General features: G+C 47.5%; 3 protein-coding genes and 1 long non-coding RNA gene across 14 annotated transcripts in view; 3 read left to right on the plus strand and 1 right to left on the minus strand.

The window, feature by feature from the left end:
• Positions 1–1,334: 1,334 nt before the first annotated feature.
• On the plus strand, positions 1,335–9,257 carry RCAN3 (regulator of calcineurin 3). 2 transcript variants are annotated; one of them, XM_088067388.1, is made up of 5 exons: positions 1,335–1,418; positions 3,499–3,741; positions 5,653–5,826; positions 6,311–6,482; positions 7,225–9,257. In XM_088067388.1, exons 2-5 carry the CDS (start codon positions 3,547–3,549, stop codon positions 7,431–7,433), a joined length of 750 nt encoding a protein of 249 aa, XP_087923514.1. In that variant the 5' UTR covers positions 1,335–1,418; positions 3,499–3,546; the 3' UTR covers positions 7,434–9,257. The 2 variants fall into 2 exon arrangements, with proteins under 2 accessions (XP_087923514.1, XP_087923515.1); XM_088067389.1 differs by having other exon boundaries at positions 1,364–1,384.
• Positions 9,258–9,959: 702 nt separating this feature from the next.
• On the plus strand, positions 9,960–18,975 carry NCMAP (non-compact myelin associated protein). Of its 4 annotated transcripts, XM_088067540.1 has the most exons (5): positions 12,723–12,752; positions 14,994–15,092; positions 17,558–17,652; positions 17,776–17,860; positions 18,307–18,975. In XM_088067540.1, the coding sequence occupies exons 3-5, from the start codon at positions 17,568–17,570 to the stop codon at positions 18,446–18,448; spliced, it is 312 nt and encodes a 103-aa protein (XP_087923666.1). In that variant the 5' UTR covers positions 12,723–12,752; positions 14,994–15,092; positions 17,558–17,567; the 3' UTR covers positions 18,449–18,975. The 4 variants fall into 4 exon arrangements, with proteins under 4 accessions (XP_087923668.1, XP_005529865.1, XP_087923666.1 ...); XM_088067542.1 differs by lacking the exons at positions 12,723–12,752; positions 14,994–15,092 and adding an exon at positions 9,960–12,233; XM_005529808.3 differs by lacking the exon at positions 14,994–15,092 and having other exon boundaries at positions 12,696–12,752.
• Positions 15,092–21,328, minus strand: LOC148182537 (uncharacterized). The gene is made up of 3 exons (XR_015774608.1): positions 21,102–21,328; positions 18,298–18,467; positions 15,092–15,674 (listed from the first exon to the last, which is right to left on the minus strand). It is a non-coding gene; the product is annotated as an uncharacterized LOC148182537 (long non-coding RNA).
• A 223-nt stretch (positions 21,329–21,551) lies between these two features.
• Positions 21,552–23,371, plus strand: part of SRRM1 (serine and arginine repetitive matrix 1) — a 16,836-nt gene continuing 15,016 nt past the window's right edge. For all 7 annotated transcript variants that reach the window (XM_088067522.1, XM_088067523.1, XM_088067527.1 and 4 more), the window contains exon 1: positions 21,552–21,645. In XM_088067522.1, coding sequence (XP_087923648.1) covers positions 21,625–21,645 — 21 coding nt within the window. In that variant the 5' untranslated portion in view covers positions 21,552–21,624. The remainder of the gene's footprint in view (positions 21,646–23,371) is intronic.

Genomic DNA, 23,371 nt, shown 5'->3' on the forward strand with positions numbered 1-23,371 from the left:
CCCAGCCGTGGGCAGGGACATACCCCACTGGCAAGGCTGGCCTGGGACACTGCCAGGGACCCAGGAGCAGCCACAGCTGCTCTGGGCAGCTCCTTCCTCCACAGCAGCCACTAACACCTCGTCCGGAAGCTGCTCCGAGGGCGATTTGCAGCATTTTAAAATGAATTCTCATCGCTCTGAACTCAGTTATTCCCAGAGACCGTGGGCTCCCACCGCCTCTCCAGGGCTGGATCAGTGCCATACAAACAGCTCCCCAAATGTCCCCAGAGCGCTTTTGGGGCGCCTGAAACGCCCCGGGGAAGGCGGCGGCGGGGCCGGGACCGCGCGGCCCCTCAGGGGACCCGACCCGCGGGGCGCGCCCGCCGCGACCCCTCAGCGGAGCCGGGGCATGCGCAGAGCCCCCGACTCCCTCTCATCCCCTCCTTTCCCTCATTCCTCCCTCCCTCTCTCATCCCCTCCTTTCCCTCATTCCTCCCTCCCTCTCTCATCCCCTCCTTTCCCTCTCTCCATCCGGGTCACCGACCCCCCTCACACTCCCCCTCAGCTCCCGGAGGAGCCGCGGGGGGGGGACGCGCGCGCAGGCGCGTTCCCGCCGCTGCCCCGCCCCGGGAGCCGCGGGCGCTGCGCGCTCCCGCCGCCCCACACGGACACCGCGCGCTCCCGCCGCCCCACACGGACGCCGCGCGCTCCCGCCGCCCCTCAGGCACAGCCGTCCGCAGGTGAGCTGAGACGCGGCCCCTCCGCCGGGGCAGGGCCGTGGGTACGGGCGGGGAAGTTGTTTTCATCCTCTTTCAGGGCGGAGGTCGAGGGTTTGGGGTTTTGAATTAAAGAATATTCGCAGCCAAGGATCCGGCCCCGCCCCGGGTTTGTCCCGCCAGGGCAGCTCCGTGGGGGTCTGCGGGATCGGCCGCAGCGTTTGGAATCGTGGAATGGTTTGGGTGGGAAGGCTTAAAGCTCATCCATGGCAGGGACACTTCTACTGTCCCAGGCGCTCCCAGCCCGGTCCAGCCTGGCCTTGGGCACTGCCAGGGATCCAGGCACAGCCACAGCTGCTCTGGGCACCTGTGCCAGCGCCTCCCCATCCTCCCAGGAAGAATTTTTTCCTGTGCGTTCCCTATCAGAGCAGATCGAAGTGTTCCTGTGGAAATTGCCACGGCGTTTCCAATCCTTACATTCCTTGAGCGATGGGATGTGACTGTGAATGAGCTGCTGGTCCAGGGGATGCCAAGGAAAACTCCCCGGTGCTGCCTGTGCCGTGAAGAGCTACAGCTCCCCACGGCAGAAGCTGCTTTGCTTTCATTTCAGATGATTTTCAGCTTTCTGTGAAGTTGGGGAGTTTGTTTAGAAGCATTTCCCTGTTAGCTGGTATTTAAACGATAAGCAGGTATTAATGCTCAGAAGAAAGGACTTAGTGAAAGGTCTGATCCCAGTGCCTTTAGTTCTTGGGCTTCTTTAAATTGTGCTGTTTAATCTGAAATCTGTGATGGAGCAAGTGATCCAATAGTTTGCTAATAAGTATTGCAATGAAATTGCTTATAATTTTATTGCTGTTATTACTATGATAAGAATAAGCTGATTGTAATAAGTAACTAAGATTTGCATTCCATTCTCCATTCATATCAGACAATTTATAAATAGGAATCTCTCACCTTTCCAAGAAGGTAAATGAAGAAATTCCCTTTTTGCTGAAGCAGAGCAGTTTGGCTGTTGCACAAATAATCACATTCCTGTACCTGTCAGGTTCATCATGTCCTTTTTCTGATTTTGATGCTTTCTAATAATTGCACAGTAAATAGCTCTACCCAATCTGTTCAAATAACACTTCTGACAGGGCTGTTTCTCACACTACTTCTTAATTAATATTCATTCATACATGAGTCTCACCTGTCTCATCCTGATGTCAGGGGGCTGTTGGAGATTTTTGCCTTGCTCTGTATTCAGGTGTTTTGAATTGATTTGGCTGAAGTAATGAAAAATTAGTTATCTGAGAAAAAAAAATAGAATTAACCATGTAGGTATATGATTAAAAAGAAGAGAACTATGATGAAATCTTAATTTTAAAAAGAAATACAATATAATTGCAGTAGTTCCTATAGCCCAGTGCTCTCTGCAGAAGCACTCTGTGCTGAGCTGTCACACCTGGATTTGGTTTAATGTCACTGCTGCCCTGACTTTGTTTTGCAGTGAGGCTCAGACAGCCTCACTTGACCAATTTTGAGTTGCTCTGTGTGTTCCTCACTCTGTGTTTGATTCACCATTCATTCAAGCATTTGAGTTTACTTTCCAAACTCTCCTTTTCTTCTGCCAGTGTTGCTCTGTCCTTGTTGGAGGTCTCCCCGTTCTTTGGGCTGTTGGAGAAGCAGGTGTTGGGAGCAGTGTTTGTGGTTGGGTGCTTTGATCCCTCAGGAATGTGGGATCAGCACCAGGCCAAGGCCGGAATGTTGCTCTCAGTCCACCAGAGCTTGGCTGGACGTGGGTGTCTGTCCTGCTGCTGTTTGGATGAGCCCAGATCTCCTCAGAGCCAGATGGTGCCTTTTGTTTTCACCATTTTGGTGCATTTTTGTTCCTTTTTTTTCCCTCCTTGTATGAATCAGCAAGAACTGATTTCCACCACCTGCCAGTTTTCCCAGATTTCCATCTTTCCTGCCGTGCTGGGCAGCAGAGTTGAGATCCCCAGGTGTGTGCATGGGTTTGGGATGGCGTGACTTGGGCAGTCACTGTCATTAACCCAGTTAATGCCCCCTCATTAGGCAAATATTCAAATGAGATCATTGCCAATGACACATCATATATTTACTTGCCTTTTTTTTAGTGTTGTGTCACAAATTATCACTCTTTCCAAACCCAGATCTGGTGCAGTTACTGGTTTTTCTCTCAACACACAGCAGCGTGATAACCTCAGGAGTTTTGCAACAGAAGGTCCACTCCAGTAAAATCTTTTCTATTTCTATTTAGTCTCTTGCTTCTTTGCATTTTTTTGTCTTCCTTGATGTATCTACTCCTGTCTGTAGGTACTCTTACCTATGGGAAAGGTGTAAAAGAAGGACATTTATTTACATCAGGAGGTTTCAGATTTTGGCTGGTTTGGAGAGATGATTTAACTTTGTCCACGTGCTCTCATTGATGAAATAAAGTTATTTTTTCAGATACCAGAGGACTGTTCTGATTACCCAGGAAATGGTTTTAATGATTAAACAAGAAATTGTTGCTCAGTGTAAAGTGTGCCATGCAGAAGAGCTTCTAGAACAGTGCTGTCATTTTGGATTCCTGTCAGAATAAAGGGAGGAGAAATTGCAGTTTCTTGATGGGGTGACTTTATCTTCCTTTTGATGGAACAGCAGAGTCCTCCCTCCATCCTCAGCAGGAGGACGTGGTGCTGCTGATTCGTGGGGGACAGAACAAATTTCACGTTGGTTCCTGTTGTTCTTTGTGAATTTTAACAGTGGGAGCAGGAAGATGTGGTATCCTGACATTTGGTTTTGGATTTTTGGCTGGCAGGGCCCTGTTGGAAGCTGGCACCTGAGCAGGAGCTGCTGGGGGGGAAGGATGCTCAGGGATTCCATGAAGCCCTGGAGTGACAGCCAGTCAGACCTGTACAGCAGCGACCAGGAGGAGGAGGAACAGATGATTTTTGGTGAAAATGAAGAGGATTTGGAAGAGATGATGGATTTAAGTGACTTGCCTACCTCACTCTTCGCTTGCAGTGTTCACGAGGCCGTGTTTGAGGTACAGGAGGAGAAGGTAAGGGGGAAGGAGCCTGAGGTGTTCTCAGTGTTCTATTGAACGTTTTTGTCCAGATTTTCACTGTATTAATGCATATTATAATTGAGGGAAAAACCCAACCCAGAGTATTTTCCTGGGAAGCTCAGAGCAGTTACCCAAGGCAGATAATACCACACTTCTCTGGCCTTGGAAATTGTTAATAAAGAATAATGCTGCTCCAGTGAAAAGCTCTTCTGATTATTATTTTTTTTCCCTTTAGCCGAACATCATGATACAACATCCAAAGGCAGATTTAAATAAAATCTGAAGTTTAAAAAAAATTACTATTAAATTGCTAAAAATTAAAAATAAAATCTGCCAACGTCAATATTTTATTTCAAGGCAAGGATTCTGTTAAAAGAGTGATAAAACAATGAAATTTGCAGGATTTGTGTTGAACACCTTGAAAGTGGCTTATGAAGACTTTGTCATAAAGTAAATTTTATCTGGCCTGTTAGCATTTTATTCAGTCAAATCTTAATTCCATTTGCTTCCAAGAGCATCAGGAATAATGAGTTCCATTACATGAAAGAATTCCCTCATTGTCCTTGCATCCCAGCTGTGTCCAGGGAGATGTGGCAGCCTTTTGGTTTGAACTCATTAAAGAATTTGGCCTTTCACATTGCACCTGAAAGTGTTTTATCCAGTTTAGTTCAAAGAGCAGAAGGTGAGAAATGCAGACAGGGTAAAAGAACATCTTGTTTCATTCTCAGATATTCCCTTTGTGGGGGGAATGGCAGGACTGGAACATCCTCACTCTTCTGTGCTGCAGGGTTGAGCCACTCAGTTGCAATTCTGTGTTTGTCAGGTACAAAATTTGGCCTTTGTGCAGCAGGAAGAGGTTTTGTGATTTAATAAAGACTGATGTTTTGTGGGTTGGAGAAAATGGTGCAGAAAACCATTATTTGTGTTAAAGCAAACATGGGCATCATCTGAAGAGTTTCTTCAGTGCTGTTTAACTGAACCTGACATTGTTTTAATAACCATTATCGGGATTTTTGGGAGAGATCCGAGTCTGTTGGAGTCAGACAAATTAACTGTGGTCCCTGGAAAGAGATTTTCATTGAGGATTCCTTTTCTGCCAATTGGCTTATGTAGATCACTGAATAAGAGAATATTATCAGAACTTAGTAAATAAAACTGCAAAGAGATTTCTTGAAGACTTCTCATCCAGGGATTTAAATCTGACTTTTTACAGTGGATGAAAATGTACACCAGGAGATTTCCTGCAGCATTTACGTGTGGGAAAAAAATCTGTAAATGAGGCGGATCAGAGAGCTGGTAAATTAATTGAATTTCATAATTAAAAATTATTAATTTGGTTTCAGAACCATGAAATTGATTTTCATGCCAACGCAATCACCAATCTTTAAAGACCTTGAGGATAAGATTTCATGTTCAATAAACCATGGATATTTTTTCAGTTTTTTTGGTTTTGTGCTTACTGTGGAAGAGACAAAAATCTTGTATTCTCTTACTCATGCTTATAATTTTGACATTTTCCTTATATAATCAATACTTTGGTTTATCTAATGCAAAAATTACCTGATTTGCAGAGTATTTCTGTAGACCCTTGATGAAAATCACGTGCAAGTACCAGTATTTCTGGAGACCTGCACCTCTGAGCAGCTCTCACTAGGTGGCACTTTGTGTATTCAGAGTTTCTGGGCTCCTTCACCTCGGTTTGCTCTTGGAATTCAGAGTAACCGGTGAGACAAAGCTGTGCTGCCCTGAGTGTGGATTTACAGGCAGGGAGGGAGGCGTGGAATGTGCAGGTTGAGGTGATTTGGGAAACGGATGAGATTTGGGAGAGGAAAATAAAGGAAAATGTTTTTTCACGGAGTGAGAATGTTCATTTTGCATCTGGGGAATGTTTGTGCTTCTCTCCAGGAAAGGTTTGAAGCACTTTTCAGAGTCTATGATGAGCAGGTGACGTTCCAGCTGTTCAAAAGCTTCAGGAGGGTGAGGATAAACTTCAGCAACCCTGAGGCAGCAGCACGAGCTCGGATAGAGCTGCACGAGACCGAGTTCAGCGGGAAGAAGCTGAAGCTTTACTTCGCACAGGTACAGTGGGACACAGAGATCTTGTACCTCTGTCTCTGTTTCTTTATTCCTCCTTTGCCCATGAGCTTCATTTGGGGTAAATACCTGAAATCACCTCACTCTTCTACACTGAGCTGTGTCAAAATTTTAGGGCACAGTTTTTTTTGTTCTTCTTGAGCTGAGGTTGGTTGGGACAGACTCTGTACAGTGACCAAATCACCTTCCCCCAGACACACAGAGGGCCTGGAACTAAATTAGTGAGTCCCAAAGTCTCTTTCTAAGAGGTGCTTTGTCCCTGTTGCAGTGGCACAGGTCTCCCACAGCAGCCCCTGCTCAAGTTCTGAGCTACAGCAATTCCCTGAGGTGCTGGACAAGAGCTGAACTAGTTTTGATTTTAAAGTTAGGCTGAATTAAGTGCAGCACATGGATTTGCATTAGTGGGGAAATACACCAAATAAAAAAGGAATTAATATTTGTGCTTTCTGTCTCCTGGCTTTGCCTGCAGGTGCAGGTGTCCAGTGAAATCGGGGACAAGTCCTACCTCCTTCCTCCACAACCTGTGAAACAGTTCCTGATTTCCCCCCCTGCCTCTCCCCCAGTGGGATGGAAACAGAGTGAAGATGCAACTCCTCTGATCAATTATGACCTGCTGTGTGCTGTCTCCAAGCTGGGGCCAGGTAGGGAATTTACCTGCTTTTGTTTGGTACTTCCCTTCAAAAGTGATTATTGAGGGAGTTTATCTACTCGTCCTTTTTTGTGAGAAGAAACTGAGTCTCTCTTATGTGATGTTTCTTTCTTGTGGGAAATGATCCATCACTTAATTATTTGATTGGAAGTGTAGCACAGGACTGGACTGTGAGGGAGTGGCTCCATCACACCCATATATTGAATTTTGTCAGAGCCTCGGGATTAAGGAACAATCTCAGTCTCTCAGATGAGCAGCTCCAGCTATTAAGGATGTCTGGAAGCCAATAGGGACTTTTTGGTTTTAATCATCAACTTCTTTCTAAGTCTTCCTGGGAAATGTAGTGTTTGCTTTCTGTGAAAAGCAGGAAATGGGGAGGCTTGATGTGCTCAAATGCTTTTGCAGCTTCTAATTTACAGATGTCACAGAAATATAGAGCACAAATGATGTCGCTTAGAAATGTGCTTGCTGCTTGTGTTCTGATGTCTTGCTGGGAGTTTTTTTTCATCCCTCCCTTCCTCTAAATGTCAATTAAAAGATTGAATGTATTCAAAATGTGCTTACAGGGACTGTTTTAAGGCATTTCAGAGGCTTGGTGAAGAGTGGATGTTGAGCACATTAAAGATGGGAATTAATGATTATTTGGTTATGTTGTTGAAGTTATTAAGGGGTTTTTGAACTAAATGCTTTTCCTGGGGGGTGTTTTTAACCTGCCTCTTGCTGGCTGCTCTCAGGGGAGAAGTACGAGCTGCACGCAGGGACAGACTCCACCCCCAGCGTGGTTGTGCACGTGTGTGAGAGTGAGACGGAGGAGGAGGAGGAGATCAAGAACCCCAAACAGAAGATCCTGCAGACGCGGCGCCCAGACCCGCCCCCCACCATCCTGAGTGACTCCAAAGCCTTCGAGTGTGCCCTGGAGGTGGGGGGGACAATGCCCTGCTAGAGCTGAGCTGCTCCACGTGGTACCGACACCAGGCACCCGGCGCTGTGTTGCTGTCTGTGCTGCTGCTATAGGTCACAACAGATCTGACTTGTAGTTGTCGCTCATGTTCAAGATTTTGGATGCCAATGCTCTGAAAAGCACTTTAATTTTAGGGACTAGTCCCCCTCGAGTGTAGCAAATCCACCTGACTTGAAATAGTGACAATTAGGGAGTCTGGCTGTGTTTTGGTTTTTAAGATGTCGCCCTTTGCTCTCTGTTGTACAGTGTGATGTTCCAAGTGCTGAAATTATCTCCTCCTGTCACGAGTGGGTTCCAGCAAGTTCCTTGTACAGCAGTTAAAAGCTGATCTGTCCAACAGCTTCCAGCTAATCTAGTGTTAAACACAAGTGAAATGCACTCTCTTTGCTCAGATTCCTTGCCAGCTGAGGTGTTAACCTTTGCTTTTCTCAGAAATACCAGGTGTGTGTTTGTAGTTTGACATGAGGCACAAATACACAGAGGAGCTGAATTCAGGGGGGGTTGGTGACTACAGGGAGGAGAACACCAGAGGAAGAACCTGAGTCTATCACCAACACTCCTGCTCTGCTGTCTGTGGTGGTGCACTGACACCTAATTAGGAGTTAATTACAGTGGTAGAGTGAAATATGGATCCAGCTGTTGAGTGTGTTGTGTCTGATCCTCTCTGACAATCTGGGGCTTTTTGTTCCTCTCCAGTCCTTAGGACGGCCTCCACATTTGAATAAATCCAGTGACTGTTAGGTCCTGGCAGGAGCTAAAATATCCAAGGGTTAATTGTTAACTTCTCCAGTCTGTTTTGTATTTTCAAAGACAATCAGTTGCCTGGCTTAGCCAGTTTTTATGCAGTTTCAGCCCTTGTTTGCTGTTTTTCATGAAGACTTTTTCTGTGTGGCTTCCTGTGTGTCTGACAGAGCATCTGCTGCTTCTGAGACCAGGATGCATCTTTTAGAATACAGATCTTTGATTTTGTGATCTTGTGTTAAGTGTTTTAGTAGGAGGAAAATATGCCTTGGTATAACAACACCTGCTCCTGTGCTTTTATGCTATTTTATAGCCAAACTTTTTTAGTCTAGACAGATTCTTCTTTTTTTCTATTTAAAAAGATAAAATGATTTGTGAACAAACCAGGCTACTGATGTTCCTGTGTAGAAATCATTCTGAAATTCAGATTTTTCAGGTTCATTTCAGTGTGTTTCAGTTGTACCTGACGTGCTTCTTGAACTTCCAGAAGTGTTTTCACTTGACTGACAGCAGGGGGAAAAGGAATGGGCAGGGATTCTCATGGATGTGGAGGTTTTCAACTCTGTTGTGCCTGCTCAGGATCCCTCCTGCCACCAGCTTCAAAGTGGGATCCTGCAGGCAAGTCCTTGCTCCAGAGGCAGGAATAGGACAGAGTAAAAAGGTAGGGAAATGGGGTTTGTCCATCACAGGTGTGATATTTATGTTTCTCTTCAGGTATTGAAATCACTCCAAGTCCAGCTTCACTGTCTCACTGTTCCATGGAATTAAAATTAAGGTTAAAAACCCAGCAAAAACCTGTGTTATCCAACAGGCTTGTGGATTTTTGAAATTCCGGAAATCTGGGTTGGATTCTCTGTGGTGTTTCTATTTTTTAAATTATTTCATTTCTACCCCAGTGTAGAAGTTGCTGTAAGTAGGAGTAAGTGGAAAACCTTCAGAAACAGTTTTATAAGGAGAATCGAGTGTGATGTTGTTGATGTATAAACGTGTAAAATGTGAAACAACATTCCAGCACTTTCCATTGTGTAAAGACACTTCAAATAAAACAAAGCAGTGCCATTCACACTTGGGATCTGAACTGTGTTCCATGCTGGACAGGGTGGATATTGAGATTTTTAATGGTGATGAACACTGCTGAGTGTTCTCATGGGCAGATGGGATGGGAACTCTGTGCCTCGGAGCTGGGGGGTGGCAGGGACCCACAGGAGGGATTTGGGATCCTTGCAGGGACCACTGGGGGGGAGGAAGGAGCCAAACAGAGGCTTCAAAGCTTTAATGAAGCCATTGATCAATATCAGAAGTGATTCTGCTCCACTCCAGGGTGACAGCCGGCCTTGGCAAACGAAGCTGGAGTTTGCTTTATTCCCTCCACACCATGATTCAGTACCCCCCACCAGAAGCTGTTTCTCTAATCACTGACCTGCTGGGAAGGGCTGTTTTTAGCAGCAAGCTTGCACAGAAGCACCAACTCAGCCCTTTCTGAGCTTGCACTTTGTATAAATAAACACACCAAATTCCTTTAAAATGTTCTCCTTGAGCAGCAGCTGAAACATGCGGTGTTTCTTTGTGTTCTGGAGTTATGGGAGTACCTGGGTTTTATATTAGCTGAGAACCTGTGATTGCAGCTCCTCATTCTGCCTTGTCACAGAACTGCTTCCCCTGGAAAGATCCTGTGCATAAAATTCCAATTGCTTCATTTATTCCCTAACAGGTCTAATTTCCATTTCTGTCTGGGTTTGAATTAGGGATATTTTTGAGTCCAGAAGAGAAGGATGGTTTGTGAATCTTACTGGGTTTTATTTGCTCCACTCTCAGCGTAAAACTTGCTAGGAGAGATTACTGGTGTGGAAAGAGACCCCAGCCAAGCTTCATCCCCTAGGAGAAAATGCAGAGCAAGATAAAAGATTTCTCCTCCTGTGGGTATTGACCCTGAGATGTGAGTGGGTGTGACACAGGGCTGTCCCTGAGTCACTCACAGTTCCAGGGAGGGTTCACAGGGTCTGACTTCTCCATGAAACAAGAGCAGGGCCTAGAAGGTAGAAAACACTGTATTTTAGATGTTACCTAATGTGTTAAAATCCTGCTCTAAACCAGGTCTCTGTAGTGTAACACTTTGGCATGCTCAGGCTTGTAGAGGGAATGTTTGATTCCCCTGGTGAAGGGAACATATTCCAACCATCAGCAGGACTGGGGTGAGGCAGCAGGAAAGACATTCTGGCAGTCTGGTTTGCTCTTACATAAAACACAAAAATAACCAATTCCTGCCCTCTGTGGCTCTGTGTTGGGATCACAGGAGCAGGGACTAGCAGGGCAGCCAGGCTGAGCTGTGCCCTCCTGCTGGGACAGGTCACCTCAGCTCCCTTCATCCCTCCCAGCAGGGTCTGGTAGTTATTTCTGAGGCTGTGGGTGCGTGGAGATCACCGAGGGCCTGATTCCACAATACAGTTCCAAACTCAATCATAATGAATTTTTAGTTGGTCTTGATACCTGCTGTGATATCTGTTCCCTCTTTGTTCTCTCTGAGACACTCCAGGCTCTGCTCTGCCCTGCCAGGTGCAAGCTGCAGATTTACCAGCAGAGCTGGGAGCTGAGCTGGTGTTTCAGGAGGAGTCAAAACCTGCTCCATGGTAAATCTGGTGAAACTCCACACCTTGTAAGGCTGTGTTGCATCCTAGGGGCTGGTAATACTGTAATGAGCCTGGAGTTAATTCAGAGTTATGTTTTGTCCTTTGATGTTCATTGACATCATCAGGATTTTTATGGAGCACCCCAGAGTCTCCTTTGGTCTTCCTTTAATGGGATAAACTCAGGGTTGGTGCCTGCAAACTGGGTCACTGATGTTGGCAGCAGAGCTTTACAGTAACAATGTATAAATGTTTATACATTATACAAATGTATTTATACATTTAACAGTGTATAAACCTGGTGTGTGGCTCTAACTCATAGTAAACAGCTACAAATTTAGGATGTGGTGAGGAACAAACCCTTGGGAAAGTCCCACCCTCCCTCTCTGCTGTCACAGAGGCTTTGGGAACTCACATCTGCTTTTACTTGGGCTGCTCAACGTTCACAGGGGCTGGTGCCTCCCTTCCTGTACTACTTAAATTGAGTTATTAATTATTTTTATTAACTTACATTTATACCTCTTCCCATTTATGGCTGCTGTTGACAGAAGCCCCTTCTGCTCTCCAGAGATACAGCCCAGGGAAGGTTTGTGGCTGGAAAACCACTCCTGTTCCTGGGAGAACCTCATGCTCCTGCTTGTTTATGCAGGATGGGACAATCATTGTAAAGAAACCAATCAAGTGAAATTTATTCCCTTGGAAAGATGATTGGTGAGTAATCCCTGCTGGGATTTCAGTCTGGGGTTTTAAGAAGCTGCATGAGCTTCAGTGGGATTGTGAAGTGGGAAGTGACTAATTTGGGTCTTTGTGGCTGTACAAAACATTTGCTAAATAATTGGATCTGGAAACTGGTTTCTGGTGAAAAAGCCTCTGTGGTTGTGTTCTGTGAGTTCAGTGTAGAAACCAGCCAAAGTGGACACCAAAGTGAAGCACAAGCTGTGTTAGGGGCACAAATGTTTCTGGAGGAGGAAGGGAGAGCTGCAAGGAAAGGAAGGATCGTTTTTCAGCCCAAATGGACTCTGTGTGTCCCAAGGAATCCACTGCAAATGTCTATGGACCATCAGGATCCCCCTGTTGCTGCCTTCCATACAGAGATGGGATTCTGTAAGGAGCAGGTTTTGTTCTGCTTCAGGCTGCATTATAAAGGAGGTGGGTGATGATGAGGTGGCTGCAGCTGGGGCAGCTGAAGTGGAAAATGGGGGGAAACATCTCCTGCACAGCAGCTCGACAACCCTAAACCACGAATGGAGCCTGAATGAGGGCTGTGGCTTGTTCCTGTGGTTTTCTGGTTTCCTATAGGAGCAGCATCAGGTCCAGGCAGGGGACAGATCCCTTTTTAAAGTGTGATGTCCACAGGAAAAATCCAGACAGGGATTGTGATCACACTTCTCTGCAGGATAAAGCCAACGAAGTACAGGTTAAAATCAAAGATTCCTTTCCAGTTTGATCCTTTTGATTCCACTGACGAGTGGACAAAACCGCTCGTTCTGTCTTTGGGCTGGATGTGCTTGGGATCCTTCTCCCGAAGCGCCAGGAGACCTTTGGGCATCGAAAAGCCGCAGAAACCGGGCTGTTTCCAAAGCTTGGGAACTCGCTGTGAGACGTGGGGGCCTATCCAGGCTCCTCCATGCCCCCCCAGCCGCTGCCCAGCGGGGTCGGGGGCACCCGCAGCCGCGCACGGGCCCGGGGAGGCGGCGCCGGGGGTCGGGCCGGGCTGGGCGGCCCCGGGAAGGCACCTGCGGCAGCGGGGCTGTGCCGGGGCTCCGGCCGAACCGGCACCGGGCTCCCCGCGGCAGCAGTGGGGCTGGGCTGCGCCGGGCTCGGCAGCTCCGGGCTGGGGAAGGGGCGGGAGCGGCGGCGGGGGCGGCCCCGGAGCCCCGGCGGGCGGAGGGAGCGGCTGCGGCAGCGCCGGAGCCCCGAGCCCGCAGCATCCTCCGTGAGTAGCGCCGGCTGAGGCTCGGGTGTAGGAGCCGCTCTTGAATGGGGATAATTGTAACAATTAATGTGTGTTTTATCAGCTTTCTGCCCCAAATCTCTGCCACTTTCTTTCCCGAAGCTCTGGCACTTTCTCCTCCAAAGCTCCGCTCCTTTCTGCCCCAAAGCTCCGCTCCTTTCTGCCCCAAAGCTCCGCTCCTTTCTGCCCCAAAGCTCCGCTCCTTTCTGCCCCAAAGCTCCGCTCCTTTCTCCTCCAAAGCTCCTCTCCTTTCTGCCCCAAAGCTCCGCTCCTTTCTGCCGCCGGCTCCAGCGGTGGTTGCAGCGCGGTTACTCCACGTTTGTGTGCGAGACACTGTGGATGTCTCTCGGGAAACGCGAGTTCTTTATCGGTACCTCTAAACCAGAAAGAAATAGAGAGCAGATGTCCTCGCACGTTCTTCTGTTCAGCTGGTGCTTGATCAGTTGTTCCCTTAAGGGACAGGACTGGGACTGCTCTGGCGCGGTTTCCTTGCCGGAGACAGAGAAGCCTGCGCGGCTGTTGAAAGCTCATTCCATCGCCGGCGGTGTCCTTTCATCACTGGGGACGCTGAAACTCTTGTCCTGACTTATTCAACCCTGGCACTATAAATATGGGTTTGTTGGTGGTTATTTGTTTGTGGTTTTGGGGTTTTTTTGTTGTATACTTTTTTTTTTCCCCCCCAATCTGCTGAGCAGCATGCTGGAAAGAGCTGACAGAGTAATATTTAACAAGAAAAGAACTCGAAAGCTCAGAGCATTGTGTTACAGTTCACTGAGTGTCTCCAGCACAGAGCAAAATTACACTGCTTGCATTATTTGGGAACACACTGAAGCTGCTGACAGGTTTGAATGGTGATTTCTGGTTTTCCCTGGTAATTAATGTATTTAATGCCCCAGGAAGTCCTTGCTAAAGGAAGCGTAGCTTTTTGTAAACAGCTTTCACTGATGGGCTGCATTGTGCTGGGTGGGCAGGAGGGGTTGATTTAATGATTACAAACCAGGAGACAAAGGCAGAGCAGAGACCAGTGACTTCAGAGTCTGATTTCAGAGTTATTGTCCCTCTGTGGGTGCCAGACTGGGGCACTGAGGGCTTACCAAGCGGTTCTGGTGGAGAACAGGCTGCAAGTGTGAGGTGTCAGCTGCTGTGTGTGTCTTCAGGGCTCTGCAGAGGGGAAGGTGCCTCACGGATCCAACAAGTTGGCATAGGCAAGCTCTGACTGCTGAGCTCCAGCATTGTGGTGGTGCTTGGGGTTTTTTTTCCATTTTAATCCATTTTTCCAGGGTTTTAAGTCCAAATCCTGGTTCTGTTGAATATTTCCCAAGTATCTAAGCAAGTCTCCTGATCCCAGTGTTAGATCCTGGCCTGGAACTAGTGGGAAAATACCTCTGGCTTGTTTTCTTCCATATCCTGCACATCCCTGAAGAGTCTGGGGTGGTTTTAGGATCTGAACATGGTGGAGTTCCTGTCATTCCCATGAATAACTGCATTCACAGAGGGGAATGAGAAGTGTGTGTGGCCCAGAATTTTAAGGCAAAACAAAAAAAAAGTTAGAACTGGGCAATGTGCAGTTCATGATCTGGTTTAGACACTGCTCCTGGGCAAGTCAGTGACAAAAATCTATCAAGTTCATATTTCCAGGCATGGCTTTAGAAATGAGGGTGTTCCTTTTGGGGGTCCGGTTGTCACTTCTTGTCACCTCCTGTGGGAGCTGAGGGGTTTTGGTGCCTCTCACGATCTAAGCCAGGCAGGTAGAACTACAGAGGGGTTTTTAGTTGGTGCTGCTCCTGCAGTTTGTGCCACTGTCTCTGTCTTGGCAAGGCAATGAACCGCTTTTAATGTGTGTTCTACCAGCAGCTCAACCTGGGCAGTTCATGCCAGAACCTGAGAAAATGCTTATGTAAAGGTGCTGCCCTGACATGGGGACACTCAGGCTCACACAGGGAGGCTTGTTTGCCTCAGGCCACTTTGAACTTCGGCTTTTCTTTCCTCTTTCCTCCCTCTTTGGAGCCTCTCAAGGTAAACCCAGGCACGTTCAGGTCTCACTGAAGGACGCTGTGTTTTTATTACTCTCTGAAATCACAGCTTGTCTCGATCCCTGGCGGTGTTCCCAGGCTGCTGGGAAGGTGAGGGCTGGAACAACCCAGCTCCACACAAACCCCACCTTTTCCCAGGTGAAAGCATTGAATCTGTGTTCTCCTAACCAGCACCTGCCTTCCCTAGCAGGGAGCTGCCTCTCCAAGTCCAGCCATCCTGGAAAAACCACAAACAAACCCCTCTGCTCCCTGTGGCCCCTCTGCTGTAATTGCCAGGTGCTGCTGACAGGTGAGCTCTGATCCCCATCTCCTCACAAACAAACCCAGGGCAGGGGCAGCAGGGAGGCTTTAGAAAAGGGGGCCTTGCTCCCACTTGCCAGAACAACCTATCCCCTGTATCTGCCAAGGTGTTTGAAATGGAAATGTGCCCAAAGCTGAACTTTATGGAAACATTTCCAGCTTCATAATGTGGGGATGCAAAAATAACCAGCAGGGTGGAGAGTGAGGGTGAATGAGAGGCTCTGAGAGCACAGGCAGGTGTGTGTGCACAGGGGGAAGTGCAGCCCTGTGTCATGGACAAAGAATGTCCTGTGATTACTGTATCAAAGTCCACTTCTTCTCCCCTGCTGAATGGCTTTTATCCAGCACTCCTGATTTTCCAAACGTTTTTCTGAACAGAGTAGGATCCAGGCTGAAAATCAGTAGGTTCCCATGGATTTTGCTGGCCTTTGCTGGGTCTTTCTTGCAGCAGAGGCTTGGTCAGGTGTAACCGCTGGTTCACGGGGCAGGAATGGGGCTGGAACTTCAAGTAAGAGCAGGACTGGCACCTTCCATCTTCGCTGGAGACACAGACCTTGGACCTCTAGACTTTCTACACAAAGCAGAAAAAACCCCACCTGATGCATTTTTCAAACTGCACCTCAGATTGGTGCAGCCTGCTGGATAAATTAATCCTTTTCGTAAACAGGAGGTTTCACTACGACAATAAAAATTCTTTGGGTCTGGGTGACTCATGCACAAACAGCTCCCCATTCCCAAGGTGCTTTGACCCAAAGGGAAGGTCAGAAGGATGAATATTTCATGGCTTATTATTAAAATATTCAGCCTTATTTATTTAGAATTTTTATTTTGGTAGCCAGAGGAGGAAAAAAAGGTTTCTGTAGATCTGGCAATTGCACTGGCCTAGTCAGGAGCCACAAGGTGAGATTTGGATGTGGATTTCTCTGAATTATGCCCATAGTCAGAACACTTGCTCAGCTTTTCATGACGAGTCTCTTGAGCCTCTGCTGTCACTGGTAGAACCTTCATCCACATGGGAGGACAGAGGTTCTACCATCCTATACAGAGAGGAGACAGGAACAGCTGTCCCTGAGCTCTGGTGCCTCACAGGTTCCTCTGAGGTGTGTGTGAACCCTGTGCTGGACAATAGGGCTGGGCAGAGTCTAAACATAAAATATTTCAACTGATGCTCATGTTGCTGAATTAACTTGGCTTTGGCTAAACAAAGGAATCATTCACTCATGGGAGAATGACCCAGTTACAGGCTCAGAGCAAAGTTAGTTTGGTTTTTAGATTAAAAGAAGAAAACCAAACTTTTAATTTGAGGGGATTGAAGCGTTTGAAGAGTGGCCCTTGCAGTTCTCATCCTGCATCCCAGTCAGACACCAACCACTTCTTGCTGCTTCCTGATCCCTCTTATTCCTCACTGACCTGCTCTGCAGGTTTTTAAGTGGTATTAATTTTTATTACCAACTGATTTCCACTGAATTATTTCTGGCTATTTATCTTGTGCTGTGTAAATTTAAAGTTACCATGCCACACAACATCCCAGCGGAGCACCAGAGCCCTGCCTGGTTGTACTGGGCAGCATCTGAAGTGGGAAACTCAGTTCCATATCAAATACTGAAGGATAATTTATTTTTCAAGGGGCAGTTGGAGTGTCTCAGCTCTGGGGCTGGGAGCTGAGCTGTTCCAGAGGGCTCTTTGAACTGGTGCTCACACCCCTCTCGGGCTGAAGGAGCCCTTTAATGGCTCGGGTTTCCAGGGACACTTGGAAAACCCTTATAAAACCAGCAAACATCCCGGCTGCTCTTTCCAGATCCACAGTTTTACCCACCAAAACACTGACATGTTTTCAGCTGTGCCCTTGGAAGTTCACCCACTTCCAATAACAGACCTGAGCTGACACTGGGCTGAACTCACAACCTCCTGCCACAGCCACGTTGCAATATCCCTGTTCAGAGGCTGTTCTAACACTTTTGGAGCTCCAAGTGAAGGGGTTGAATGTTTTTTCTTCTCCATGTTAGATGAATGAAGCTCCCTTAAATTCTATTTTATAATAGAGTTTTTAAACCTTTCTGTGATGAGTTTTTCCCTTCCCTCAAGACACTGCTGAATTCAGGGTGCAAAATCATTTACACTCATTGCTCAGTGATCTGAATCTCAACCAGAGGTGATAATCTAAAATCCCAAAGCTTTTAAAACACATTATTGTGTTCATATCTTATTTTATCCTATTAACACTGACCAGGAGATATTTGGAAGCAAATTGCTCAAGATTGTACCTAAATTTCCTTTGTACCAATTTCCATTCCTTCGGTAGGGCCAGGTTTCCACCACAATGAAAATATGAAGAACCCCAGTTCAGTGAGCCTGCACTTGGCAGGCTCTGAGCCTTTGGTGGGCAGTTGCCTAATTAGCACCATGAAATTTGGGTTAATATTTTAGGAATTCACTCCTTTTTCACCTCTGCAGCTGACTCAAGATGACGACGGCCACGCCACTAACCAATAACACTCAGCTCTCAGTGAATGTGACCACAAAGTCTCAAGAACAAAGTCTCTATCAAAGTAAGGAAAGGAGTGGGGTGGTGGCTCTTTTTGGTTTTAAGTGGACTTTGAACTTATCAAACTTCTAAGATTACAGTGACAACTTTGTAAATATGGCTTTTTCCCTTCCTGCTTCTCTTCCAGGTTCTGGAGCAATAATTGCTGCCATCGTGGTGGGGGTGATTATTATTTTCACAGTGGTTCTGCTCATCCTGAAAACATACAACAGGTACGTGGCCAAGTCCTGTAGTCACCAAGTCAAAGCAGCATGAACCAAAGTCCCTGCTCTCAGCTAACAGAGCATTTCAGGGCTTGGTGCTGAAAATTTCCAGGAGAATCTAAGCAGAGATTGCAGTGTACTGAATCTCACTGTCAGTGCTCTGTGGCTGGATCATAGGAAGCACAAAGAGCTCCTTGATGGAGGCTGTGTGGTGGGAGCTCTTTTTAAGGGTTCCTGGTGATGCAGGGAAGGTCTGAGTGTGCACCAAGGCTGCCAGAGGGGGAGCTCGATTCACTTCTCAGAGCTCACATATCCTCTGGGAGGACTTTTGGTATCTTTGGGATGAAATCCTGGCTTGGTTTGACTGGGTTGTGTCTTACCAAAACTTACCCTGGGAGAGGAGAGACCACTCTAGGTGCCAGCCCTGGTACCAATTCCCCTTTTACCTTTGCCAGGCGCATGAGAGTGCGGCGGGAGCTGGAACCCAAATCCTCCAAGCTGGCAGTGCCACCTCCTGTGGGGCACAACAGCCACAGCCTGGCCCAGCAGCCCTCGGTGACCTTCATCCCTGTGGACATCCACCTGCAGAGCAGGTAACAGGGAACACTCGCCCTTCCTGCCAGAGAAGAGATGGAATTGTTATCGGCTGTTATTCTCTCTGTAAAATGATGTAAATCCTGGTTTCTTTCTTTGGGAGAAAAAACCCAGAGGTCTGGACACTTTTCTTATGACTGAAATAACAAGTGGAAGTCCAGGAATCATCAGGATGGCAGCGAGGTCTCTTCTGGATCTGGATAAACCAAGAAGAGAAGATGCCCAGGTGTTGTGGAACTTTTGTTTCCTCAGAGACTTTGAACCCTCTCTGTTCTGCTGATAAACAGGAGGAAAAGTCTGGACCAACTCAGGTTGGACCTGAGTTTGTTATGAGTTACATGGAAGAGGTTTGTGGTTTATTTTATATCTGATGGGTAGTACAGGAGGTATTGAAATTGTATTTATCTTTACTCATATTTCATGTTTCTAATGCCACATGTGTACAGGTTGAGGAAAAAAATGTTACTTCTTGTTTACAAGTATTTTTAAACTATTTCTATAAACTCTGTAACTCTCTGTTTCCAAAGGAACTCGGTGTCTGGGGGGTTTTGCTCTCAATTCAGGTTCATGGCTAGAGCTGTGTTAGAATGCTTTGTCTTACACAAAATCTGAGTTCTTTAACTGAAAAAAATAAGCATGGAAATAGAAAACATCAGCTTGGATAAAGCAAGGGAGGCTCTGTGCAGCCCCAATGTGCTGCTCACCCTGCAAGGCTTTGTACTCTGGTGCAGCCCAATTATTTTTAGCAATTTTTTATTCTCGAAACCAACCCAGAGTGAGGTTCTTTTGTGAGGGCTGTGGGTGTGCAGCAGTGGCACAAAGGAATTCCCAGGGACACTCACAGCCCACAGGGTAGGAACACAGAGCAGCATTGTCAGACACTGACTGGCAGATTGTCTGAGATTTTATATTTCATATTTTTTCCAATAAGCTTGGATCTCTTGAGCAGGTCAGTTTAACTAACTGGTAATTTTTATTGTGCAGAAACTAAATTCAATCACTTTGCAATATTCTTTTTTGGCTGAAACTGAAGCATGGTTTGGATTCCAAACCAAATATTGAGACAGCTGTTTGTGAAGTTTATGAATCTCCTTGTAAATATTTCTCTTGTCCTGGTTCTCTACCTTATTTTTTGTGGCAGGGAGTATTGATTTAATAATTCAGAAGGGAAAGCAGATGCACATCTAATTTTTTTCCAAAAAAAATATAAAGGGGTTGATTTTCTGTTTCTATCTGGATGTTCTCTGAGCTGTTCCATGGGATCAAAATCAAGATTATTTTAGGAAGGATAAGCCCATCTTACTGTTGTTGATTTTAACATCCCTAGCCAGACCTACTTCTAGAAAATTTTGTTTACTTTCCATTTGCTTCATTTCAAGCCAATGAAGTTCAAAAGCAGAATAAGCAGAACTACTGCAAGCAGTTCCACAGAATTACTATTATTGGCAGCAAACCAGCTGCTGTGACCACACCAGCACTGCTCCAGCTGAAAAATTCAAATACCAGTAAAATTTGCCTCACATTGGCACCTCCTGGAAGGCCCCACAACCCCTCCTGGCAGCAAAACCCAGAGCTCATGCTGAGCAAGCAAAACCACCTTCTCAAGAAACAAAAATCCCTATTCTGTGCCATTTGCTGTGGATTTGAGCTTTCCAGGAACAATCCCACACTCTCCCTGCCCTGTTAACAGCAGCTGCCTCAGGGCTGATCCAACCTGCCCTGATTTGGCCCCCGGGTTCCTCTTCCAAACACACAGATTTTGGGAATGCTCCCCTTTAGCTGGCCCTGTTTTGCAAGAATCAATGGTTGGATTTTTTCCCTCCTAAAAGTTCTACAGGATCCTCAGAAGGTCGGATTCTCCAGCTGGAATTTCACTGTTACAGATACTCTGGTAAAATGGTTTTTTTTGCTGCTGGGTAAGTCCTGACCCCAAAACTGTTTCCCCCCCACGTTTACTTCCATCCTCCTTATCCCAGCAGAGCACGGAGCTCCACCTAGTGTCCTCCTGCCTTCCCATGGGTTCTGTAAAGTAATTCCAGCTTTAGCTGTCAGCTTTACTAAACTCCCTCATCCACAATGCCAAGGCTATTGAGCAGCCGAGTCGAGCACTCTCCCAAGTTTGGCTGTGCAAAACTCAGATCGTTACAAGTCTAAGCAGATAAAATACGATATTTTCCCTTCGGTTTTCTCCCTGAGTCCCATAAACAATATATTTCCTAAAAAAATTCATCTGTAACTCAGCCCAGGAGGAGCCACACCAGTTTGTCCTGAGTGGGATGGGGTGGAGAGCTCATGACTTATCCTCAGGACAATAAAGGCGAGGAGGCGCTGGAGGGGCTCCAGTGGAGCCCACAAAGATGGTTTGGGGTCTGGAGCATCGCCTTCATGAGGGGAGACTGCGGGAGCTGGGCCTGATCAGTCTGGAGAAGGGAAAGCTGAGAGGCGATGCCATCAATCCATAAAATATCTCCAAGGGGTGTAAGAGGATGGTGTCAGACTCTGTTCAGGGACACGGCAAGGAGCAATGGCCTTAAAATAAACCAGAAGTTCCACCTCAACATGAGGAAGAACTTCTTTCCATGAGGGTGTGAGAGCCCTGGAACAGCTGCCCAGGGAGGGCCTGGAATCTTCCTCTCCGGAGACATCCCAAACCCACCTGGACCTGTTCCTGTGTCACCTACTCCAGTAGCCTGGGCAGGGGGTTGGACTGGATGATCTCCAGAAGCCCCTCTCAGCCCCAACTCCTCTGGGATTCTGTGACCTCTTCAGAGCCCTGCCTCCCGCCCAGGGCCCGCTGTTATGCCGGGAGGTAGCCGAGGGGCCGCTCCCGAGGATTGAGGCTGTGCCCTCACGGACCTGCCCGGCCCTGTCGCCATCCCTGAGGGGGCCGCGGCCGTGAGGGCAGCTGAGATCTCGCGAGATGTCGACATCGGCAACAGCGCGCGCCGGAGCAGCCGCGCTCTCTCATTGGCCCGGCTCCCGCGCGCGCGCCGAGCCTCCACCAATCCGCAGACGGCGGGGGGAGGCCCTGCACGGCGCGCGCCTGGCCCCGCCCACCCCTTCGCGCCCCTCCCGCCTTCCCTCCCCCCCCCCCCCACCCCCGGCACGGCTGAGGGGGCGCGCGGTGCACGCCGGGACGGCAGCGCGCGCCGCGGCCCGGAGGAGGCGGAGGAGACAAGATGGACGCCGGGTTCTTCCGCGTAAGTGCCGGCCCGAGGGGCCCTGAGGGCGGGCGGGCGGCGCGGCGGCCCCGCCGGGGCACGGGGGCACCGCTCGGCCCCGCTGCAGGCCCGCGCTGGAGCCGCGCTGGAGCCGCGCTGCCCCGCGCGGCGCCGCCGTGCCCCCCCGCCCCCGCCCTGCGCAGGCTCCTCGCCGCGGAGAAAATGGCGGCGGGAAGAGGCCGCGGCGGCGCGGCCCGGGCGGCGGCGGGGGGGAATCGAGCGTCTCCGGGCAGGACTCGGCACGGGGGGAAGCTCCGCGGTTCCCCCCACCCCGGGGCTGGCCCCGCGTCGGGCCCTGAGCGGCCTTGACCCCGGAGGTCCCGACCCACGCGGGGTCGTGTCACCGCTGCGACCCCCGAGCTGCGGGGGGGGAGAAGGGACCGAGGGGCTCTTGAGGGGCGAGCCCGGGTTTGCGCTGTCCGCGTTCTTCGGTGTCCTCGTTCAAAGCGAATAAATACCCCTGTCCTTATTTTTATTGAGCTTTTTTTAGAGGTTATTAAGTGTGTTCTTGGCAAAAAGAAGACAGGATGTATTTTTACGTTGGTATTTTATTTTTAATTCTTAAGTTTCTTCTAGTCTTTCAGCTGTGTTGCATTTTCTGCAGAGACCATGAAACCTACCCAGGGTCTATTTCCTTTCTGCTTTTTCCTCCATTAATTGAAATGACCTTATTTTGAGGATTTCGGTGATAATTTTGAAAACCAATCTAAATTTCAAGGTTCATTCATTTGTTCAGCCCATATTATTTTCATTTCCTGCGGCTAGAATGCTTTTAAAACATGGCAGCACACATAAACCTTCCCTTAGTTCACTTCTGTGCTCGTGAACTAACTTGGGAAAAATAATTGCATATTAAATCCACACTTGCTCTAATGTAGTTGTTAAAAGGTTTACAAATCAGGTAGTTGTGATTGACAGCAGGATTACTGGGGCTGCAAACTCTGGATTAGAAATCAAATATTCTTTTAAACAGGCCTTTGGAAGGTGGCATTTTATAAAAACCAAAGCAGCATGGCACTGAAATGGGGCTGTGAACAGTGTTCTGGTTTTATTCTGGGTTCAGGAGGAACCAAATGTGAAATGACAGAACTGCAGCAGAGCAGCAATTTGGACTCCCCATACCAAGCAACCTTCTATTTATAATTCTGTCAGTTCTTCACATTTCTGTGGAGTTTCAGTGCAAACTTATTTTGTCTGTCTTTAAATTCCTGTAGCCCCCTTGCTCTGTCCTGTTTGGTTCCTTTTGCTGCTTGCCACGTGTTATCAACAAGAAACTTCCCCTCCATTTCCCTTCTGGATTGTGAAATAATGTTAAAAAACCCCAAAAGAACATTCAGTTGTTGAGTGAACTGGCAAGTATTGTGGTTTTTTTGTAAGCCTCAGAGCAGTCTGCAAATACTGTAAAGAGTTTTAATCCCTGGAAGTGCCTGTGCCACAGTCAGACTTTAGGATTCCCATGTTTTGGAATAGCAAATGGGAACATCAGTGGATTGTTCACTTTCGGTAACTGATGACTTTGCAATGTGTTATATTGTTAATTCTAGGTGCTTTCTGACCAAAGTCAACTTAGAATTTGGGGGTTTATCTTCTTTATTACCGTTTAATTCCTTGACAGTTTATATTTTTGTTTGTACTGGGCCCTGTTTTTCCACTGAGAATTGCCTATATAAAATTCCCTGTTTTCCATCAGTCACATTGGTTCCTA

Source organism: Pseudopodoces humilis, chromosome 27 (assembly GCF_049639895.1).
Source record: "Pseudopodoces humilis isolate 2021_Gansu_Grassland_sample_001 chromosome 27, ASM4963989v1, whole genome shotgun sequence".
In the NCBI taxonomy this organism is placed as follows: domain Eukaryota; kingdom Metazoa; phylum Chordata; class Aves; order Passeriformes; family Paridae; genus Pseudopodoces; species Pseudopodoces humilis.